Source organism: Theobroma cacao, chromosome 7, assembly GCF_053813885.1.
Source record: "Theobroma cacao isolate CCN51 chromosome 7, ASM5381388v1, whole genome shotgun sequence".
Lineage (NCBI taxonomy): Eukaryota > Viridiplantae > Streptophyta > Magnoliopsida > Malvales > Malvaceae > Theobroma > Theobroma cacao.
In genome coordinates, this window is record NC_142645.1 from 3,177,410 (window position 1) to 3,198,092 (window position 20,683).

The 20,683-nt window shown below is 34.1% G+C and overlaps 5 protein-coding genes across 5 annotated transcripts; 1 reads left to right on the plus strand and 4 right to left on the minus strand.

The window, feature by feature from the left end:
- On the minus strand, positions 1-1,326 carry RAT5 (Histone superfamily protein). Its single transcript, XM_007021039.3, has 2 exons — positions 1,046-1,326; positions 1-477 (listed from the first exon to the last, which is right to left on the minus strand). The coding sequence occupies exons 1-2, from the start codon at positions 1,232-1,234 to the stop codon at positions 262-264; spliced, it is 405 nt and encodes a 134-aa protein (XP_007021101.1). The 5' UTR covers positions 1,235-1,326; the 3' UTR covers positions 1-261.
- Positions 1,327-2,830: 1,504 nt separating this feature from the next.
- Positions 2,831-3,982, minus strand: LOC18593696 (protein VASCULATURE COMPLEXITY AND CONNECTIVITY-like). Its single transcript, XM_007021040.3, has 3 exons — positions 3,863-3,982; positions 3,544-3,749; positions 2,831-3,377 (listed from the first exon to the last, which is right to left on the minus strand). Exons 1-3 carry the CDS (start codon positions 3,956-3,958, stop codon positions 3,167-3,169), a joined length of 513 nt encoding a protein of 170 aa, XP_007021102.3. The 5' UTR covers positions 3,959-3,982; the 3' UTR covers positions 2,831-3,166.
- Positions 3,983-8,127: 4,145 nt separating this feature from the next.
- LOC18593697 (zinc finger protein-like protein) lies at positions 8,128-10,874 on the plus strand. The gene is made up of 2 exons (XM_018124470.2): positions 8,128-9,425; positions 10,123-10,874. Exons 1-2 carry the CDS (start codon positions 8,741-8,743, stop codon positions 10,752-10,754), a joined length of 1,317 nt encoding a protein of 438 aa, XP_017979959.2. The 5' UTR covers positions 8,128-8,740; the 3' UTR covers positions 10,755-10,874.
- A 2,393-nt stretch (positions 10,875-13,267) lies between these two features.
- LOC18593698 (NAD(P)-binding Rossmann-fold superfamily protein) lies at positions 13,268-15,914 on the minus strand. The gene is made up of 6 exons (XM_007021042.3): positions 15,662-15,914; positions 14,744-14,911; positions 14,427-14,644; positions 14,180-14,339; positions 13,666-13,876; positions 13,268-13,565 (listed from the first exon to the last, which is right to left on the minus strand). The coding sequence occupies exons 1-6, from the start codon at positions 15,813-15,815 to the stop codon at positions 13,409-13,411; spliced, it is 1,068 nt and encodes a 355-aa protein (XP_007021104.1). The 5' UTR covers positions 15,816-15,914; the 3' UTR covers positions 13,268-13,408.
- Positions 15,915-17,790: 1,876 nt separating this feature from the next.
- RPL24 (Translation protein SH3-like family protein) lies at positions 17,791-20,682 on the minus strand. The gene is made up of 4 exons (XM_007021043.3): positions 20,510-20,682; positions 19,313-19,351; positions 18,564-18,794; positions 17,791-18,230 (listed from the first exon to the last, which is right to left on the minus strand). Exons 1-4 carry the CDS (start codon positions 20,615-20,617, stop codon positions 18,018-18,020), a joined length of 591 nt encoding a protein of 196 aa, XP_007021105.3. The 5' UTR covers positions 20,618-20,682; the 3' UTR covers positions 17,791-18,017.
- Between the last annotated feature and the right edge of the window lies 1 nt (position 20,683).

Below are 20,683 nucleotides of genomic sequence, written 5' to 3' on the forward strand. Positions count from 1 at the left end.
TTCTATTAAGCAAGTAGAAGATAATGATTGATGATTGATTATATTCACATTAAACTAAAAACCCTAAACTACCTACTAACTAAACACTGTCAACAAACTACAATTCCATAAAAGACATAAAATTCTTCTTCAAACCCTAAGCTCAAAAAACTAATAGAACAACAAGCAAAGCTAAAATCCGAGACCATTAAATCTCAGAATCACATCAACAAAGAGAGTGGATGGCTGCTCTCTGGCTTTCAGAATCTAAACTAATCTGATCTAATCTTCATCAGCTCCGGAAGCCTTGGAGGAGGTTCCGGTTTTCTTGGGGAGGAGTAGGTTGTGGATGTTAGGCATCACACCACCATTGGCAATTGTTACGTCTCCGAGTAGCTTGCTCAGCTCCTCATCGTTTCTTACGGCGAGCTGGATGTGACGTGGCACAATTCTGGTTTTCTTGTTGTCTCTGGCTGCATTACCGGCAAGCTCAAGAACCTGAAATAAACATACAATTTTCACTAAGATTAACAAGAAAAACCACCGAATATTCAATAAAAATTTCATTTGCTGCTTGGATAGATAGAAACCCTAATTTCTTCTAATTTTAGGGATTATTAAGATACGTTAATTTCACAAAAATATAAACGTTTTGGGGAAAATACAATTAATTCACGAAAAGAAACCCTAATTTTGGAGCCTGAGAAAATAGAAAGATACTAAAATTTACAAAAGTAAAGAATAGATCCGAAAATCGAACCTCAATTTCATGCAGATATGATTAAAAATCCTAATTAATAACATAGATCCAGAATTTTAAAAAAAAATCTGAAATCATAGAAAATTTTAAAAATCCAAAAATTTCAAACAAATAATCCAGATTCGAAAGGAAAAAAATTCATAAACAAAAACTAAAACTTCCCAAAATTAAAAGAAAATTCGAAACCCTAGATTACCTTACAAATCAAATAAATACTTTTTTTAATAAAAATTACCGATAATCCCTTAGAAATTTTAAAACAAAGTAAAGAAAAATTAGCAAAAAAATAAAAGAAAGTTATTGTACCTCAGCGGCAAGATATTCAAGAACGGCGGCGAGGTAAACAGGAGCTCCAGCTCCGACCCGCTCTGCATATTTCCCAGCCTTAAGGAACCGAGCGATACGACCCACGGGAAACTGAAGCCCGGCCTTGCTACTCCTCGATGTCGCCTTCTTCGACGCTCCGGACCCGAGAGTTTTGCCCCGACCCGCCATTATAGACCCAACAACAATAAAACGAATATTTAAAAGAAAATAAAAAATACAAAAAATTACTTGCGTGGAAGGGAGAAAGAGAGATAAGTGAGAGAATAGCCGGGTGTTCTGGATATATATAGTGGAGAGCGTAAACGAATTAGCCAATGGGAAGAGAGGACGCGGATCGAGAAGAGTAACCGTTGGATGGGGATGAGACGAACGGTCAAGATTCGAAGCGAACACCGCTTTTGCTTTTCTTGTTTGCGGGCTTTGGTTCGTTAAATTTTAATTTTAAGGAGGGAAATTCAGTTTTTTCCTCTCTTTATAATTGGAATGACGGAAATGTCCTCGAGATATTTTGAATATTTTTATTCGTGCGGTTCGGTTTGTACTGTTCGATTTGATTGGCCAATTAGAAGCTGCGACGTCAGATGAGGTACCGCTAACCTCAATTAATTACATCACTAACAATATTGTTTTAATTTGGTAATATTGTACCATTATTCCCTACACCTTCGAGATTTAATCCTGGTATAATAATTTATAAAAATTAAATTTTTTTATTTTCTAAAATTAATAATAACAATTCGATTATTAATTGTGTTAAATCTTTTTCATATTTATATTGATATGATATTTAATTATAGCGACTTGATATTGAATTTGAAGATGTGGTATTTAATAATAATAAAATAAGTATTGTTTAAAGATATTACATTATTTTTAAATGTTACATCATCAAATTCAACATCACATCAGAGTTAATATTACGTAAATATAATCAAATATTATGTCAATATAAATAATAAAAAAATAAAATATTATTAATAATTAAATTAACATTATCAATTTCAAATATATAGAGATTCAATTTTTATAAAATATTGTATAGAGATTAAATTTACCACATTGACAAAATATAAAGACTAATTGTATTGTTTCACCTTTTAATTTTTTTTTATTTTTGATAAACTGCAAAAATTATTTTATCCATTTTTAAGCAAATATTATTAATATAAAATCATATATAAAATATATATATATATATAAACAAGTTTAAGGTATTAGTATCCAATGTTCCTTAGATTAAAATATAATCGAAATAGAGTATCGGATAATTAAGAGATGATACTCTTACTCTATTTAAACCCGAGACAAGTAGTAAACTTCTTATATAAACTCGTTCTAAACTCAAATATTAGTAATCGGGTCGATCAAATATATATAAAAGAGTTTGGTGAGCCCAACTCCAACATCTGTGGACTTTGGACCTGGCTTAGCCTAGTTTGATGCTTTACCATGTCTAATTTCCATTCTTATGAAGTTCAGGCTATGAGAAACCATCTTAGGTCTTGCATGCGGCTGGAGAGGGGAGAAGAAATGAATTTTCGAAGAATGGAGGTAACCTATTTTATTTTTTCATGTTAAAATTGAAAAATAAAAAAAAAATTGTGTCTAAACATTTGATTAAGTGATAAGTGTATATATTTTTTACTTAATGTTAAACGAGCATAATGTAGAGAAGTTTAGGTTTTAATTTAGATTCTCACGACTCTCACGGACTATGTATTCAATTTACAAAATTAAGAAAAATGACAAATTAACATCGTGAATTATATCTAATTGAAAATGACGTCGACTTACAAATTGATTTTACAAAGAGCGTACAAATCCTTGTTGTAAGGTCCACACATGGTATGAACAAAGCAAAATGACAAATATTTATTTGGAGTAGAGTTAATTGTAGCTGTTGGAATACTATGAAAAGCTAATTGCCCCACTTCCCTTCCAATCTTAACCTTTAGCAAAAAGTGATTGCTTTTTCCTGTTTTGCTTCTATTTCCTACCCATAAGAAAGCACCAGGTACACAGCTTAATTAGGTAAGTCCTTGTCCAACCAGTCTCGCAGCCTCCAAATTTGGTTGGAAATTGATGGACCATAATCATTGTTTAAGGGTCTCCTTGTAGTCCATGAGGAGTTCCATTTTCAAAGCTGACAGTTGCAGAAACATAGAATGCAACACTCAGCAAGCCATGTACAAAGCACAGTATCCCTCCAAGAATTAGAAAATGATGATGCAAAACCTGGCATGACCCTTTTGATTTGGAATTCTCTAGCGTCCCCATAACCAGGGCTGGAAATCCAACAGCTACTACTATCCTGATAATCAGCAGCATTCAGGCAAACCAGAGAAATTAACATGGATGTAATTCACAACTTTCTTCTGCCATATTCCCAGGGCAGAAGCTTAGACAATGAATTTTAATCTATGGGAGTATCCTCATAATCAGAAAACAAGGAAAAACGAAGGTGTAAAAGCACATACCAAGAAAGAACAAGGCACCCGAACCAGAATTGCCTGTTGGCAGATGATCTTTCAAGCTCTTCTGTGCAACAGATGCACATGAAACCACCAAGTAAGTTGGCTGTAACATGGGATAAAGCTAGTAGAGTGGCTGCAGCCAACCCTAGCTTGAAAGCTTGATCATTCGGTTCTTGACACTCAAATCTCTTTAGACTCATATACCTCACCTGTTTAAACATTGGTAAACCTGATTCAGCCTCAATACATTTACATGTCTGACAAAGTTTGTAACGATATCAGATACATTCTTTCTTTCATGTACAAGAACAGATGCATGTACCTTGTCTTTGGCAATTTGTGCTTGAATGCTGAGAATACCAGCAGCTACATCTACAATAACAATCACAAGGCAAACAAAAATACCGGCTTTTGCCATTTCCACAACCTCTAACAACCATGGGGCATGATGTTTGGTGAATATAAGAAGGAAATAAGAGAGGAGAGTGGGGCCCTTCTTATAGCAAATTTCAATGAACAAGTTCATTAGAGAAAGGACAGCTGAGAGGGGTAAAGTACTTATTTGCAGATAAGTAACTTTATGTGACAAAGAAATCCCAACTCCTTTTCCAACTACAATGTTTTCGTTTCTACTATTTTTCTCTAGAAAAAAAAAGATGAAGGCGTTGTGTAGTATTAAAGAAAATTTACTGTGCAATAATGAAAAGTGCTGGGAAAAAAAATGTAAAGATCAAAAAGGACAAGCACAGTTTTTCCTTTGCTAACTTAGAAGAACAATACAAGAAGCATATTCATGATTAAAGTGGAAGAATAAAAGAAGACAATAATACAAGTGACACTGAAAATATCATGAGGCTACATTTTTCAATCCAAAAAATATGTTGGTGGAAGAAGATTTTTACTTCTAAACGTAAGATATGAAATAGGAACATGTTCAAAAGAATAAAAGAACCCAATTACAGGCTCTGATCTTGGTATCTCCTTTGCTAACTTAGAAGAACAATTACAGGAAGCATATTCATGATTAAAGTGGAAGAATAAAAGAAGACTAATACGAGTGACCCTGTATGCACATGCCTTCAAACATGGCATGTGTGAATTTGGGCCTAAGTTGAGTTGAGTGTGATCAGGCACGAATTCAAACAGAATAGAACCCAATCTTCAGACATGGATTTGGGTTAGTCCTCTCTTAGTCCAAAGACCAGATGGCTCTGCCTCTTCAGACCCAAAGTCTTATGATCATTGGGTTTGTACCTTACTTCTTCCATGATCCATCCTATAACTTTCTGATTCTCCTCATCTATATGGCAATCTTTCTTTTTATCTTTGAAGGAGTTTTTTTGGTCATGGGAAGTCCAAACTTTATCCGAAATGTATGAGTAAGGGATTAACACATGTAGTTAGTATACCAAAAGAGAAAAAGAAGAGAGGGACTTCAAGGTATCTAAATATAAACTTTGAGATAATAAGAATAAAAGTAAAGTTGTTTTTACGTTAATCAATCCATATCTAAGTTTATTCGAGATTCAAATTCAAATTAAATCAAAATTTAATTTGACTGAATTCAATCCACAAACACTTCTGAATATAAATTGACTCGAAAATTTTAGTTGGTCAATGCTCTTTTTCCAATTATCATTGTCTCTAAAATAATGCAATTTGCTAAGGCAAAGTTGAACTCTCATGGTTGGCATGTGCTAGCATTAAATGGGGTTCTTAAACATATACCGACACCTTAACTATATCTGCCTCCCCTTTCAAACGCCAGTGCCATTTCCATGGCTTTTCTGTATGCCCACGCAGTGCCTCAGACCATGAAACTTCATAAAAACAGTAATAATTAATGGGTTATATGTATATAATATGAATTTCACAAGCATGTAGGTGCCTCTTTAATGGACAAACAGCAAGATGACAAAGCGAAAAACAGGAAACAAAGAAAAAAGAAATGAATTTGAGTGAACCCCAGCTTTCAAAACTCTTCTACTACCTCTTTTTCATCATTTATTTATTTATTTGTTATGTTTTTTTGAAAAGTTGCATTGAGATTAGTGTTCCCTTATTCAAAGCTAATTATGAATTTTACTCTCTTTTCTAAATCCTCCACTTGTTTTTGTAGTTTGGGTTTTTCATTATTTGGTTGCTCTTTAAACCAGGATTCAAGGTGTCAAAAAGGGTGTCTTTGAGACATGGCCCCCATGGCATGATGCAAGGGTTTAGTGTCCCTCTTTAGATTAGGGCTTTTGGTGATATTAGCAACATTACATTTTTTTTTTATTTGAATTGGAAATATTTTATATTTAAATAAATTCATTTAAGTGTGTTTTCGTGCATGTATTTACGATTCAAAAAGACGGATTTAGATTTTTGTAATTTAAAAAATAACAAATATAATATACAAATGAATATGATCAAATATACAAACACTAAGTCCCCCCTCCCTCCCCCTTTGCTTGATAGTTTACTAATACTATATCGATCCATGCTATAAAAGAGTTAATTCTTTTAATTAATAAGTACCCTTTACCATTATTTTTTTTAATATAAAACCTTTCAAGTTTCATGATTAATTCTATTCATTTAGAAATAAATTTTGTCATAGAGTCGAAAAATAATTTAATTAAGAAAAAAATTAATAAAAATAGATTCACCATACTTATATTTATCCAATTTATTTCAATTCAAGAATTGCCATAAATGTTCCATATTATTGGTAACTAACTCTTTTAATTTTTACCCATTTAAAAGATTTTCCTTTGCTTAAAAAGAAAAAAATTAAAAATATTTTGTCATATGCTTTTGGCATTAATGCATAATATTCTCTTGTTAGTATGTTCCTTACAAACCCATCCACTGCAATTATTAAACCCCCATTTTGCTTCATTTTGGGGTCACCAGTCATTCTCCAAATAAATGGGAAATATTCTCTTCAATTTCTTCATTTCAACTGCCAATCATAACTTGCTAGGCTTAGGATAATGCAATACAAATTGCTTTCATCATACGAATAAATTGGATAAGACTTACCTTTCAAGTACCCATATATACTATACAACAATATTAAAGACATCTTCTCTTGATTTTTAAGAGGAAAATAATTACATATACTCTTTATTAATCCAAAGCCGGTTTTGTGAAAATTCGAACATTTATTTCAATGATAAAATATAAATTATCTTTGAAATAATGTCTTGATTGTTAATGTATTTAGGTAATAACTCAAATTTTAAAACTTATATGCAAATAAAATCCATTGTCTTGAAGGAATTTTTAATTTTTTGAGTGGAAACAAATGTAAAAGACTATCTTTTTACAAAGGTACAAAAAGTTCTTAGCTCACAGTTGTACAAGCATAAAAGTGGTAACCTACCATGGTCCACTTTCTACTATAGCATATTTTGACAGTGATAGATCATTATTATTAAAAACTATATAGCATATGAAATTGCATCACATTTTCACAAAAGGGTATTTTTGGTTTTATATAATTTTTATTTATTATTTTTATTTTAATCAAGTGGTTCACGAGGTGTATAGTAGAATTCCATTCCTCTTGCAATTAAATAAGTAGGTGAGTTGGAACCTTAGACAATTTCAAAATGGATTCCATAGAAATTATGGTACTAAAAAGAAAAAGAAAATTAATGGAACTAGTTACATAAAAGGTTAAATTATGTCATAGTCATCTTAAATTGTACAGATTTTATATCAGTATTAGATGAGATGAGTAAGGATTTTTTTATGTCTAATAGGCATGTTTTTTGAATTGAAAATATGAATCCGTGACAAGTGATATAAAAACCTACCTAACTATTTATTGATGTGAGACTTCTCATGAGAGATATCAAAATCGAAATATATTTGGACTAAAGTGAGTTTGATTCATACCAAGATAAATTCTTTTCCTCTATTAGTGAAAGAGATGATGTAACAAGGGTGTTATATATCGAGTGGAGTAAATTGTCATGGACTTCATGTTAGCAAGAGATAAGATGAGTTTATAAATAAGAACATTTTTCAACTTAATAAGTATATTTTTTGGATTGAAAATGACGGTTTATGATAAAAAAAAAACCTAATAAATTAAATAAAAAAATGATAGAAATGTGAAAAATTGTCATATAAATATCTTTAACTTTCATGAAGAGAATCTAGCAATCTAATCTACTTGCATTTGTTTATTTCACATCTTGTGCTTTATTGCAGCTTTAATATATTTCCTTCTATTTTGACTTTTTTGTTTCATTTAATAGGGTCAAGTTGCAATTTGTAATACTATTTTGTGAGAATTTAGTTGTAACCATAGAAATTAGAATTGAAATTTGATTGAAAACTATCCCCTAGCAAACTTAGTTATAATTCAACATATGCATGTGTGTTTGCACCAGACATCACAAGAGTTTTTTTTTCTTTCTATTTTTATATATTTATTGTATTTTCAAAGTTTACGTCCCTCAGTAACTGTTATTTATTAGGACCAATGAACATGGGGGGATGCTTTCAGGGTTTCTTGTCATGTTATCAAGAGCCAAAAGAATCTTCATGTCTTCATCAATTTCCATTCTTTGTATTTGTATTTGTATGTCTGATTTCCTTTTTCCTAATTATGTATTTTTTACCTCTCTTTTTTTTTTTTTCCCCGTCTGATGGGCTTTAATGGTTTTTTGGCCTAGTCCTCAGATTCTCTTTCTTTCTCTTCTTACACAGACAAACCATTTCAGAAAAAGCTGAAAAACATATTCATGAGATGATGGTTGGTAAGCTAAGCGCTCATGTATGAACTGGCATACAACAGCAGCATGGTACATGAAACACTAGATTGATTTTGATTTTCGTTGCTGGGTGTTGCATTGCGTTTGCATCAGTTCTTTCTGATGATGTTTCTTGTACAAGACATGTTCTGACTGTTGAGTTTATTGGTTCCAGAAATGGAAAAGGAAACTGCTGGAAAAGGGAGGTAAGTGCAAAACTAGAAAGCTAAAGCAGGTAAAGGGGTTTTATATTTTTAGATTCTTGTTTTAAGCTTTCATGGGAAAAGTGAAGGTGGAGAGTGACATGACAATTTATTGGCAAAAGAGAAATGGAAAATAATTATTATAGTGGTAGTGATTGGTGAGGAAGAAGGGTTTTGAATCTCTTTTTTTGTTTTTAAAAGTTCGAGAAGAAAGAGAAGAAAGAAGAGTAAAGGGAAGAAGAAAATATGCCAACAGTTTGGTTTTCTTTGAAGAGATCTTTACACTGTAAATCAGAGCCATCAGATGTTCATGACCCCAAAACCAGGAAGCAATTGAGTACAATATTGACTAGGAAAGCAGGCAGGTCAGGGTGTTCAAGGTCTATAGCAAATCTCAAGGATGTCATTCATGGAAGCAAGAGACATTTAGAGAAGCCACCAAGTTGCAGTCCAAGATCCATTGGGAGTAGTGAGTTTCTTAACCCAATAACTCATGAAGTTATTCTTAGTAACTCAAGGTGTGAGCTGAAAATCACTGGTTTTGGAGGGTTCCAAGATGGTATCAGTAACGGTGGCAATAATGGAGCTAATGGTGGTAGTGGTGGTGGTGATGGTGGTGGCTCAACTTTTGTTGGTACTTTAAGGCCTGGAACACCAGGGCCCGGAGGGCACCCAACGATGCATTATTTTAATCCTTCTTTAAGGAACTCTTCAGCTACTCCTCCAAGAAAGTCACCTTTGCTTGTATCAGAAAGGGACGGCCCTGGATATGGTGGTTCTGGTATTTTTGGTGGTAGAAATGTCCATTCAAGCAATAGAGTTTCTCTCGAGACTGACCCTAATGGATGTTCTACAGTGACTTGCCACAAATGTGGAGAGCAATTTAGCAAATGGGAAGCTGCTGAAACACACCATCTATCTAAGCATGCTGGTAAGTTCTTTGATAAAATCTGATTCCATTGTTTTTTTTTTCTCTTGAGTTTCTTTAATAAAGTACAGGCTTTCCTTTTGCTGGAAACTTTTTGACTTTTCTTTTCCTCCATTGTTTTCTTATCCTCCTGGTACCAAATCACCCCCTTTCCTCTGACCACAAAATTAGTGAGTACCTTTACAAAATGGACATCCCAAGATTACCTTTACCAATGAACATCCAAGCTTCTTTCTTTACAGGCTCACTTTTACGAGTAAGGTAATTGATTTCCCTGAGATAGCAGTACATCGTTTTCATGGGTTAGATTCTTTTTTACTTTATAGAAACTGACCTAAGCTTCCTAATTCCTTTTCTATCAATTTGGACAAGATTCTTGATTCCCAGAACTTCTTTCAGAAATTTTACAAATCTTTATGGACTTCCCCAAATTAGAGAAGAGGAAATTGTCTAACTTATATTTTTCTGCATATATTTTGGTTACAAAATCCAAGTTTTAAGTGAAGACAAACCCAGATATAGTGTTTCTTTTGTATATATATTTTGATTGGATAATGTCTTTCTTCAACCAAAATAATTCCTTTTGTTTTAGAATTGATTTTTCATAGTTTGAGAATATAACTATCAAGTAGTTTTCATTTCCTGCAATTTTTTAAGTAGCTTTCCTTATCAGCAGCTAAACATTCTCTTCCTTTGGCAGTTACTGAACTTGTGGAAGGTGACTCATCTAGAAAGATTGTTGAAATTATATGCCGGACAAGTTGGTTAAAGTCTGAGAACCATTGTGGCCGGATTGAAAGAGTTTTGAAAGTTCACAATATGCAGAAAACTCTTGCTCGATTCGAAGAATACAGGGAAATGGTAAAGATTAAGGCAAGCAAACTTCCCAAGAAGCATCCGCGATGCCTTGCTGATGGAAATGAGCTACTGAGGTTCTATGGAACAACTGTGGCGTGTTCTCTTGGCCTAAATGGTTCCTCAAGTCTTTGTATATCTGAAAAATGTTGTGTTTGTCGGATTATTAAAAATGGATTCTCTGCCAAGAAGGAGCTCAAGGAAGGAATTGGTGTTTTCACAACTTCCACAAGTGGAAGAGCTTTTGAGTCGATTGAAATTCTTGAAGATGATCCATTTATAAGGAAAGCTTTGATAGTTTGCAGAGTAATTGCTGGGAGAGTTCATAGACCTTTGGAGAATATACAGGAAATGGCAGGGCAAACCGGGTTCGATTCATTGGCCGGGAAAGTTGGTCTCTATTCAAATATAGAGGAGCTTTATCTGCTCAATCCTAGAGCTCTCCTTCCTTGTTTTGTGGTAATCTGCAAACCTTGAGGAAACAATACAAGAGTTTAAACTTAGAAGTTGTGAAGTTATGTGAATCCTTTTTCCCTTTTCCTTGGTAGCCAGAGGTTTCGTCTCCTCTTTTTGAAAGAATTCTCATTCTTCTTGCAAGCTTCATGTGCATCTCACATTTGAATATTTCATGCAATTATATTGCTTCCTCCCTGCTTAACAGTTGTATTGTAGTTGAAAAATTCATCGAAAAATTTTTATATTCCTTCAACCATGATTTGCATTGCCAAGCTTTGTTGCAGCTTATACAAACATGCACTAGGTGCCAACTTTCCCAGCCTTCTGGATAGGATCAAGATATGCACATAGTTACAAATTCAGGATTTGGAGATGGATAAAACTCTGTATTCAATGGGATTTTTATCTTTCGAAGGGGGAACCAGATATTTTACAGCATTTATTATCTGAAAAATTCATGGCACAATATGGACAAAAGCAAAAAAAAAATAAAAATGTTTAGGGGTTTTAGAAACTATAGTTGATAATTATTTTATAGAACTACAGATCAGATCACTAAAGAAATGTACAAAACTTGCAATAATTAGAAGTTAGAGAATATTTTCATATTGACTAAGCATAAAAACTTAGTTGCATAATTGCATATGTATGCTGATGCAGGGGTCCAAAGTTTGAACAGAACAAAACCCAGTCCTTGTGTTGTTGATATCATTTCATAAAAGTTTTAAATCCATTGAAGAAGATGTAAGATGACAGTTTATTGATTACATTAATCATGTTCAGATTCCTATTAACTTATGTATGCGAAAGACGACAACAGAAGAGTTTGATTCAATGGAAATTTAGTGATTTAAGGAGATGGGACTCTTCTAAGCATGCTTCTGTTTTCTAGTATGCACTCCTACAAAACAATGAAAAAACAATGAATGTTCATGTCCACTATCTATGTCAAGAATAAATAAGGTATGTGGTCCTGGTTGGAGGGTGAGGTTTCAAACAATGTTTAGCCCATACCACAGGACCAAAACCAAGAAGGGTTGCAATATGTTTGGCTGTCCAAGCAGAAAAATCTGTCCTTTCTATGCTCAATCCCTTGTTTAACCGCAGTAAATGCTGTAATAAAAGTTTTTTATTGTCAGCTTTGCTTTTACTCTGGAGCATATGTTTATGCATTGCAGCCTCTTGGTGAGTAAGGGGTAACTAACAATAAAGATAAGGTCAGGGGCCCTTCCAACTTTTCTCTTTCAATCTCCCTCCCTCCCTCCCTCTCTTGAATTTCAAAACATAGTGACTTTCATTGGTCACTTTAGAAGGATCCCTTACAGCTTCTGCCTGAGCCTACATGGATTTTTTATTAGGTCATCTCCTTACTGCAACATCAGTGCAGCTTTTTAAAGCTCTCTGTCACATGCCTATCATAAATGTCTGCTAACCCTCATAACACTTGTCTGGAAAACATAAATTCTAGAAATTGAATTCTATTCGATTTTTCAGTTTTAAATATTGGATTTGGGGTAGTTTGAAAGCAGATGAACACAAATGAAGATATTTATTTGGTCCATTTTGGAATGAATCCCCCCCAATCCCCAACTGATTTAGACTCTTCAATCTTGTGGGCTGCCACCTTTGCTGAGCCATTCTCAGTTCAAGTCAGACTTTTGATAGATTAAAAGAAATTTGTTAGTCATTGAGATTTTTGTCCTGTGAAATTTTTTTCTGCAGAGACCTCCAGGAGTACTAATGAGTAAAAGACACAACAATATGTTTTTATTAAAACCGGCACTCAAGTAAAATCCAAAAAATTTGTCTTCCTCTCTCTTCCTACTCCAGATGATAGCCAACAAGGTTTCTTTACTACTTTCCCAGGAAGCAACTTACAATATTGACTGCAATGGCATGAACTGTTCAAGGGGTAGCTGTATAAAAAAAAATGTTGAACTTTAAAGTTTACTTGTGAAATGCTCTTTAGGCCAAAATAGCTCAAATCTCACTGTGGGGGAGCTTTCAAGCTACTTTGTCATCCAAATAGGGTTGGTGAGAAAATTGAAAGTGGGCTCAAGAATAACTGAAAATGGTCCCAAATCAAGCAAGGTGGGATCGAAAAATCTACATAGCCAACCCTGGACCATAAAGGACAAGTTTGTTGAGTTGGTTAAGGGAGTAGCTTTTGCATTAAAGATCCTGGTTATGTACATTCTGCTACGAGTTCCAAACTAATGGAAAGTTGAATGATTCCTGAATTTGTTCTCATAGTTCTTGCTACACTGTGCAGTTGACAACTAAGCTACAGTAATTATGCCCTTATTAACTCTATGAAACAAATAATTCTGATGTTATACTTATTCCTGTGGCTCAAGTCGTTAGACTGCTAACTGCTTATTAGTCTATATATAATTTCTTAGCATCTCAATTAACTGTCATTTTGACATAAGATCATAGGCATAGGGCAAGTTTGGTGCCACGATAGACGCCTTTGATCTGTTTAATGCCGCCTGACACGCTCACATTTTGGTAAACTAGGTCCACATAGTTGCTAGCATTAATAACTGCTATAAATGTTGATTAATGGGATGCTAGGAACATAACATATGCCTAGCATTGCAAGGATTTCATGTAGTCATTTATTTTGTACCAAGGATTATATCAGAGCTAGTTTCTTGTAGTCAAGGGAGCCCCTACCTTCTGGTAGGGGGCAGAAATCCATAATCTACACAAGCAGTAACTGTTTGATGAATTATATCTTCTATGTTATGCTTGTAAGTGAAGCCTAAATCTCTTAACTTCTTGGAAGAAATTTCAGGAGGTTTTGTACCTTTTCCCTCTGCCCCCAACCTGGAAACACACATAGAGAAAAGAGAACATATAGGATTAAAAAATTTCTTCTTCTAAGATTGTTGATTGATAGCCTAATATATCTTCATAAAAATCTTACCTCTGAAGGTTTGAACAAGGATGCTTTTGAGCAAGAAGATCAATCAATTCAGACAGTGGTGAGCTGCAGACACAGCATATGTATCTACCTTCCGCATTGGCTTGTTCCATCAGAAAAATATGAGCACCGCATATGTCTTCAATGTGAACCAAAGCAACTGATCCCATTCTAGCATTTACAGCAGACAGTATTGAGAAGTACTTGGGATCACCTGTTGCAGTAAGACAAATGCAGAAAGTCACAACTACTTAGTTTTCAAGGATACATCAATTAGCTGTCCTTGTTTCTTAGGTGATTTATTGCGCTTCTTACAATGTGCTAAAAGTTGGTGTAGTTAACAAGTTCAGAATTGAAGGTTTGCTTATTTTAAGTATGATATTTAGCAAAAGCAGAAGCCATCAGCACACTATGTTTGAGAATGATTTTGCTGTCTACCTTGTTATATTTCTGTTATTAATGCTTTATATATTGCATTTATAATTAGAAAATGAGTTGGAACTTTTTTCCTGATGACCTGTAAATGGTGACAAGAGCACTTGAATGCTTGAGGGAATAGTTGTTGTGAGGAAAGGACCGGCGACAGTTGTCGTTATCAATGAAACAAGATCGATACCATTCTCATTAGCAAACGTGAATGCTGCTTCCTCAGTTAAAAGCTTGGAGAGGGCATAAACCTGTTAAAACCAGGCATATAGTCAATTGCAGGAAGAGCTATTTCCTGGGACTGGTCAATAGCATAGAACAGGAAACAGAAGCTTTACCCATCCACCTGCTTTTGCATTCAAGACATGATCGCTCGTGTTCTGGCAAGATTCATCAACAACAGGTCTCCAATTTCCATTGCTGTCTTTGGCAGTGATAGTGCTGATGGAGGATGTGAAAACAACCCTTTTCACAGACTTGGATTTCGAGCAAGCTTTGAGGAGGTTTTCAGTGCCTTTAATTGCAGGGTCAATTATATTTGATCTAACGTATCCCTCTTGCAAATCAGGTAAAAAAAAACTGTTTAGTGGGTGAAATGCTTAGGAGCAACTGATATAATCAGTTGGTTGATACATCATGATAATGCAGGCATTACCAATGTTCTCATTCACATTGACACCAAATTCCATTGAAGCTGCCACATGAAACACACCATTGCAGCCCTTCACAGCCTCATCAAAGCTTCCTTCTTCTTGCAAATCAGCTTTGAAAAGTCTCAACCGGTCACTTCCAGACCATAATGACAGTAGATGCAAAGCCTTTTCTGAGATTTATGGCTTCATTTTAGCCCAATCAAATCATTCATATAGTTGCATACAACAAAACATATGAAGCATGTAAAATTCAATTCAACCTCCATCCCAAATCCTTAGCATAACCATCAAAAAAGACTTTACCACCTAAATTAATTGACACCCTTCTAAACAATTCATTTATAGTTCTTTTAATCCATATTATAGCATGAATTCTTGACAACTTAGATTAATTTTTCTCCTATATAATATAGCTGGTGGCTACATGACCATATTTGTTTAAAGTTTAAAGGTATTTTCTTCCTTTTAAGGCATGAAATGAATAAAGGAACGGGGAAGGGATACATACTGTATAACCCTACTACTGTAACAAATAAATAAATAAGAATTTTCTGAATTTAATGACAAAATATGCATGCTATATAATTTACAGAGAGTTATATCTTAAAGAGATCAATTTGAGTACAAAAATTATTTTAAATAGAAATGGGATTGGAAATCATGAACAATTTCAAAGAGAAAACTAAGACCATTACTACCATATCAAAGTAGAAATCATCATAACATAATCGCATTGTTATATTAATGTAAATCATACATACATACATGTATATATATATCTAACATTTCTTTTTCTTTTTGTTATTAATATTCTCTAAATCATTTAATCTTCTTTTAATTAATATTCATATATATAACCTTCTATCTTACTCTTATAATATATACTTACAAGTAAAATTATTAAAAAAATGAGACAAAACCTGGATTTCGGGCTGTGGCATGAACCTTGCAACCTTTTTCAAGAAGAAGCTTCACCAACCAAGACCCGATGTACCCGGTGGCGCCGGTTACGCAATATGTTGGTGCCGCCACCACGCTCTTGCCCTTTGCCGGAGCTCCTAGATTATCCTCCATACCTCTCCTAACAAAGCTCCCCCAGTGAAAAGCTTATACTATGCATGTCTTTTAAACAATCAAACCATACATATGTTAATAAACTTATCTCGAAAAACTATAATATAAGAATAATTAAGAAGCAACCAGACAAACAAAGACATGTGCTTTGTTAATATTAAATTGTCATAATTATTTAATCTATTTATGAAAAAGAAATCAATGCAGTATGTGCCGCATGGAAAGTGAAGCATGCATGATGTTGGCATGGTGGCCATTTGTGTGTACATATTTTTTGATTGATGCAATATGGCAGACGTATGCCAAGCTTATGTACTCTCTCTCTCTCTCTCTCTCTCTATATATATATATATATATATGTTGGCATGGTGGCCATTTGTCTTTAGATTATCATGCAGGTAACCTGAGTTTTGAGTTGCTTTTAACCTAAAAGGTTGTACTGGAAAGAAAGGTTCATTGCATTTACATTCATGTTCTTTTCACAAGGAAAAGGTGCATTGTTGTAGTACACATAGGTGGATTGGAAAGTCGACAAGTAAAGATAATTTTACTTGAAAAGGTTGCTCGAGTTAAACTCAAATTATAAGAGTGAAATAATTACTCGAAGGGTTACTCGAGTGAAACTCAAATGATAAAAGCGAAATAAAATTCTAACTAAAGAAGAAAAGATCAGAAGAAAATCTTTGTCGAGACAACTTTTTCAATAAAACTCTCTAACTAGATATATATGTGTGTGTCTTTTTGGTGTGATATGTTTCATGAAAGCAGCAACAATGGCCCATGGTCAAAATTTTCAGATTAAGCCAAAGGGAATGGTGGGTTCCATTAGATCTTGGGGGCGTTAATCCATGTCTAGAGAGGAAGGAAAGTGATTTGCTTTAGTACTAAAGATAATAATCATATCCTTGACCAATCTAGAAAGTAGGAAGAAGAAAGGGGTATTGTGAAATATTCATGCATATTTAGACCTCTAAAATGTCCTAGAGCTAGCACATTTCGTCACATCTTTAATCTAATTAAGGACATGGTCCCCCTACTTGATCTTGAAAAGTTCGTTGCCTTTCGTATCAGCTTGAATAATTGATACCATAAGAATCACCATTGATGGGATTGAAAGGACAAAGTAACTTATTTTCTTGTAGTTTTTGAGCTAAGAGGGAGAAACCCAACTCTGGATGAGAAGTAGAAATCGAATTGGTTTGGAACTCTTTAAGATGCAAGTAGCCAATGACACTGCACTGAACGAGAAGTACTGATTGGAAATTTTAAATATACAGACAAAAATAATGATGACATGCGCTACAGGCTATTGGGATAACGAATTTCTTGATCATTTCTGTTATCCTAATCCTCTTCGGAAACTCATCTCCCTGGAACCAAAACATCAAGAACTGAGCTCTCAACAATGCCTTGTCAGGCGCCCACACAGCCATTTGGAAAGTGCACCAGCATTACTTCCTTTCGGCTTGGAGCCTTCAAATGTTGACCACAACTCTTTTTGGTTACTCAAACAAGTAACTAGAATGCAACTTTGTGTCATTTTCTTTTGCGAGATTTTGTTGGATTCTGATTTTTAATTTTACGTACAAAAAGTATGCCTCAACTTATCAAAATAAGGAGTTTGTTATGAGAAACGTGAAACAGATGCTTTAGATTGACACAAAATGATATCTTAATATTATTTTCACATGTTGTAAGTTCATTAGCATCGAAAACTTGATTGCTATTGTAAAAAACATATTAGAAACTGTAAATTTTCACCGAAAGACGTGTAATAGATTTGGAATATGGAACTGGTCGAGTTTTATATTTCTAAAAGAACATCAAGCTGTGAAGCTTATGCTGTTTTCATCATCCAGTCTCTGGACAATTTGTCATAATCTGCTCGGAACTATGAAGATAATGCTTTGCTTCGGATGTATCATAACCATTTGGAAATGCAAGAAATGAACTCTAAGATTGTGCACCATCAGCATAACTTGGAGTAAGAACAATTGAATAACTTGCATATTTAGACTACACATTGGTTTGCCATACAACAATCATAGAGCAACAGTAATATTTACTACTACCAAAAAGAATCGACTTACAATGACAACCTTTCAAGGTGTTTAAAGTAATTGGAGAATGAAGATGGAAGAGGACAGAGAAACATCTATATTTTCCAGAAGCCACATTAATTTTGAAGTTATGAGTTAGGTTCTAAGACGCGGGAGCAGCAGCAGCAACTTCAGTTTTCTCCTTTCCAGCTTCCTTCAGTTTCTTCCAGTTTTCATCACTGTCTATGATTTCTCCAGTCTTTAAGAGGTAGCGAACCGTTTTTCCATTATCTAACACTTTATGACCCACCCGGCTAGTGACATCTTGTTCTTTAGAATAGAGCATCACGTTTGAGCTATGAATAGGTGCTTCAATCTGGAACACCACAATTAAGATGAGATAAACATATATACAGGCAGAGAAGAAAAGAATATTTTGTGTTTATAGATATTTGCACACCAAAATATATGTAGCTTTCCAGGAATTATATCCATACTAAAAAACCAGCGAAAGGAGTGCAGGAGAAACTTACTCCTATCAATGTCATAAAGAAACAGAAACATGCTCCTAGGGATGAACATGAGAAACATATATTTCAAATACATCCGAATATAATGAAACAAGGCATGTGCACTTTCCAAAATAGAGTATCAATAAAAGTGTAATAACTTTTTTTCTTTTTGAAAGTAAAATGAACAGTATAAAGACCTTAATTATCTGTCCAGGTTGACCCTCTTCTCTGCTCTTCATATGCTTAGTCTTCAGGTTTATATCTTTCACTACAACGGTGCTGTTATGCTTAAAGATCTCAGTTACCTCCCCAGTTTTGCCCTTGTCACGGCCAGATATTACTTTAATTGTATCTCCCACCTTAACATGCATTTTATGTAAAATCGGAAGGCTGTTTGGCTTACATTTCTTCCTCTCCCATCTTTTAAGCTGCGAAAGTACAGGGGAAAAAAACAAGAAATATAGTAAATAACATGGAAACTAAACATGTCTGACATAGCAAAACAAGGACTCCCACAATGATACTCTTTTCAAAGAGGATGCAGCATTCACAATAAGTCCATAATTTACGAGGCTTAAAGTTACATAGAGCTCAACCGTTAAGCTGGCAATGTACTATTTGTCCTTTTGTTAGCATGAACAAATAAGTAATTTGAATTAAGCATGTCAAGTTCATATGAAAGTATCTCCCTTCCTATCAATGGAAGAAATCAAATATCTTCCCTCTGGAAAAAAGTTTAAGAAACGTGAATGTTTGTTATTGCCACAAAAACTCTAAGCTATGTAACAAATTATAGTATGACTCTAGAACATCTTGTTGCAAACAAATGGAAGTAGCAAGTGTTCCACTCTACTGTTTCTATGGTTCATGCCTTTTTCTTTCTACACAGAAATTTTGGTTAAAATACAAAGCGAATTGCATGAGAAAATGAAAGCAGAATACCAACCTTCACTACAATGAGACAAGGATTCTCTCTCGGCTTGACCTGCATGCAATATATACAGCTAATTATTAGTTGAGCTTGGCAGTAATCACTACTCAAATGGTAATTTAAGAGTAATAAAATGATATAGAGCTCAGTTGTTACAAATCAGTGCAATCACAATCTCAATCTCACAAATGTTCTAAACTTCTGAACACAAGGAAGAAGACAACATTACCATATTAACTGTAAAGTGAACAAAGCATTCTCCCAGTTCATCTTACTCTTTCTCATCTCTCATAGGCACAAATTCACGCACATGAAAGCCAAGTAGACATCAAAATTACAAACAGCACAGGGTCGTCAATTAGCGACCATCTTGGCTATGCATTTTTCAAGAATGGAGAGGTAAGCAGTAGAGGACACCTAATATAACAAAATGGCATCTCTAAACAAAGGCCAAAACATTCATCAATCATAAAAAGCACAGGTTATAGCACATAAACTTTTTATGCTAGGCACAAAAAGAATAAAAATGCAAGTACTTGAAAACCATCTATCCATTTTACCTTAGCTACAAATTGTGAAAATTTAATACATCGTGAACTTCTATTGACAGAACTCCTAACAAACAACCTTAGGCAAGTTTGTCACTAATTTGATAAAGATAGTCATTATTTTTCCCTCTAGAGCCTTAAAAATGCCAATTTATGAAAAATGAACTCAATAGGAGCACCATTCCAATGACTTAGCAAAGAAATATTCTGCTTATTCAAAAATTTTAATCTCCTTATTCATAAAAAAAAAAAAAAAACCTGCTTTATGCAACATCTATGTCATTAAGCTCCAATTTACCAAAATACTAAATAACTAGAAATCAATTTTATTAAAGAAAAAACATTTCAATATCATCAAGAAAGCACTTCAACCAACACAGACACAATTGAATAATCTAATAAAGTATATAGCTTTTATGTCAAAAGCTTGGTCCTTTTAACAGCAAAAGAATAAAGGACATTGCTTTAGTCCAAGCCAAATCCATCGGCAAATACCAACAACTAAGACAAAACTACAAAAAGGGTGAAATTCATGAGATACCCATTTCTATATAACCTAGAAAGAATTAAAAAATAAGGAAAAAGTGTCAATTTAGAGCGAACAAAAAAAAAAGCTGAAAAAATGGTGGAACTGAGAGGGAAAGAAAAAGAGAAGAGAAAGTACAGTAAGAGGAGAGAGTGAAGGAGGAACTGAGAGACGTTGGCCCAAAAAAGAGTTTGAAGATATCGAAAGAGTAGTCATTGAGCTTTGCAACGCAGCCATGGCTGCCATTTCCTTTGGCCTTTCTTCAACGGTTCAGTAATCCGAGCTTGTCGAGAGCTACTATTTTGTTGCTGA

Coding starts and splice junctions, on each gene's coding strand:
- RPL24 (XM_007021043.3), bottom strand. CDS start 20,617: ATGGCAGCCATGGCTGCGTTGCAAAGCTCAATGACTACTCTTTCGATA. Junction 19,352..20,509: donor CTTCACTCTCTCCTCTTACT/GTACTTTCTCTT, acceptor TATTGCATGCAG/GTCAAGCCGAGAGAGAATCC. Junction 18,795..19,312: donor CTTGTCTCATTGTAGTGAAG/GTTGGTATTCTG, acceptor GTACTTTCGCAG/CTTAAAAGATGGGAGAGGAA.
- RAT5 (XM_007021039.3), bottom strand. CDS start 1,234: ATGGCGGGTCGGGGCAAAACTCTCGGGTCCGGAGCGTCGAAGAAGGCG. Junction 478..1,045: donor TTGAATATCTTGCCGCTGAG/GTACAATAACTT, acceptor TGTTTATTTCAG/GTTCTTGAGCTTGCCGGTAA.
- LOC18593696 (XM_007021040.3), bottom strand. CDS start 3,958: ATGGCAAAAGCCGGTATTTTTGTTTGCCTTGTGATTGTTATTGTAGAT. Junction 3,750..3,862: donor CACAAATTGCCAAAGACAAG/GTACATGCATCT, acceptor ATGTTTAAACAG/GTGAGGTATATGAGTCTAAA. Junction 3,378..3,543: donor GGGTGCCTTGTTCTTTCTTG/GTATGTGCTTTT, acceptor GCTGATTATCAG/GATAGTAGTAGCTGTTGGAT.
- LOC18593698 (XM_007021042.3), bottom strand. CDS start 15,815: ATGGAGGATAATCTAGGAGCTCCGGCAAAGGGCAAGAGCGTGGTGGCG. Junction 14,645..14,743: donor CAATGTGAATGAGAACATTG/GTAATGCCTGCA, acceptor CTGATTTGCAAG/AGGGATACGTTAGATCAAAT. Junction 13,877..14,179: donor GCTCTTGTCACCATTTACAG/GTCATCAGGAAA, acceptor TTACTGCAACAG/GTGATCCCAAGTACTTCTCA.
- LOC18593697 (XM_018124470.2), top strand. CDS start 8,741: ATGCCAACAGTTTGGTTTTCTTTGAAGAGATCTTTACACTGTAAATCA. Junction 9,426..10,122: donor CCATCTATCTAAGCATGCTG/GTAAGTTCTTTG, acceptor TTCCTTTGGCAG/TTACTGAACTTGTGGAAGGT.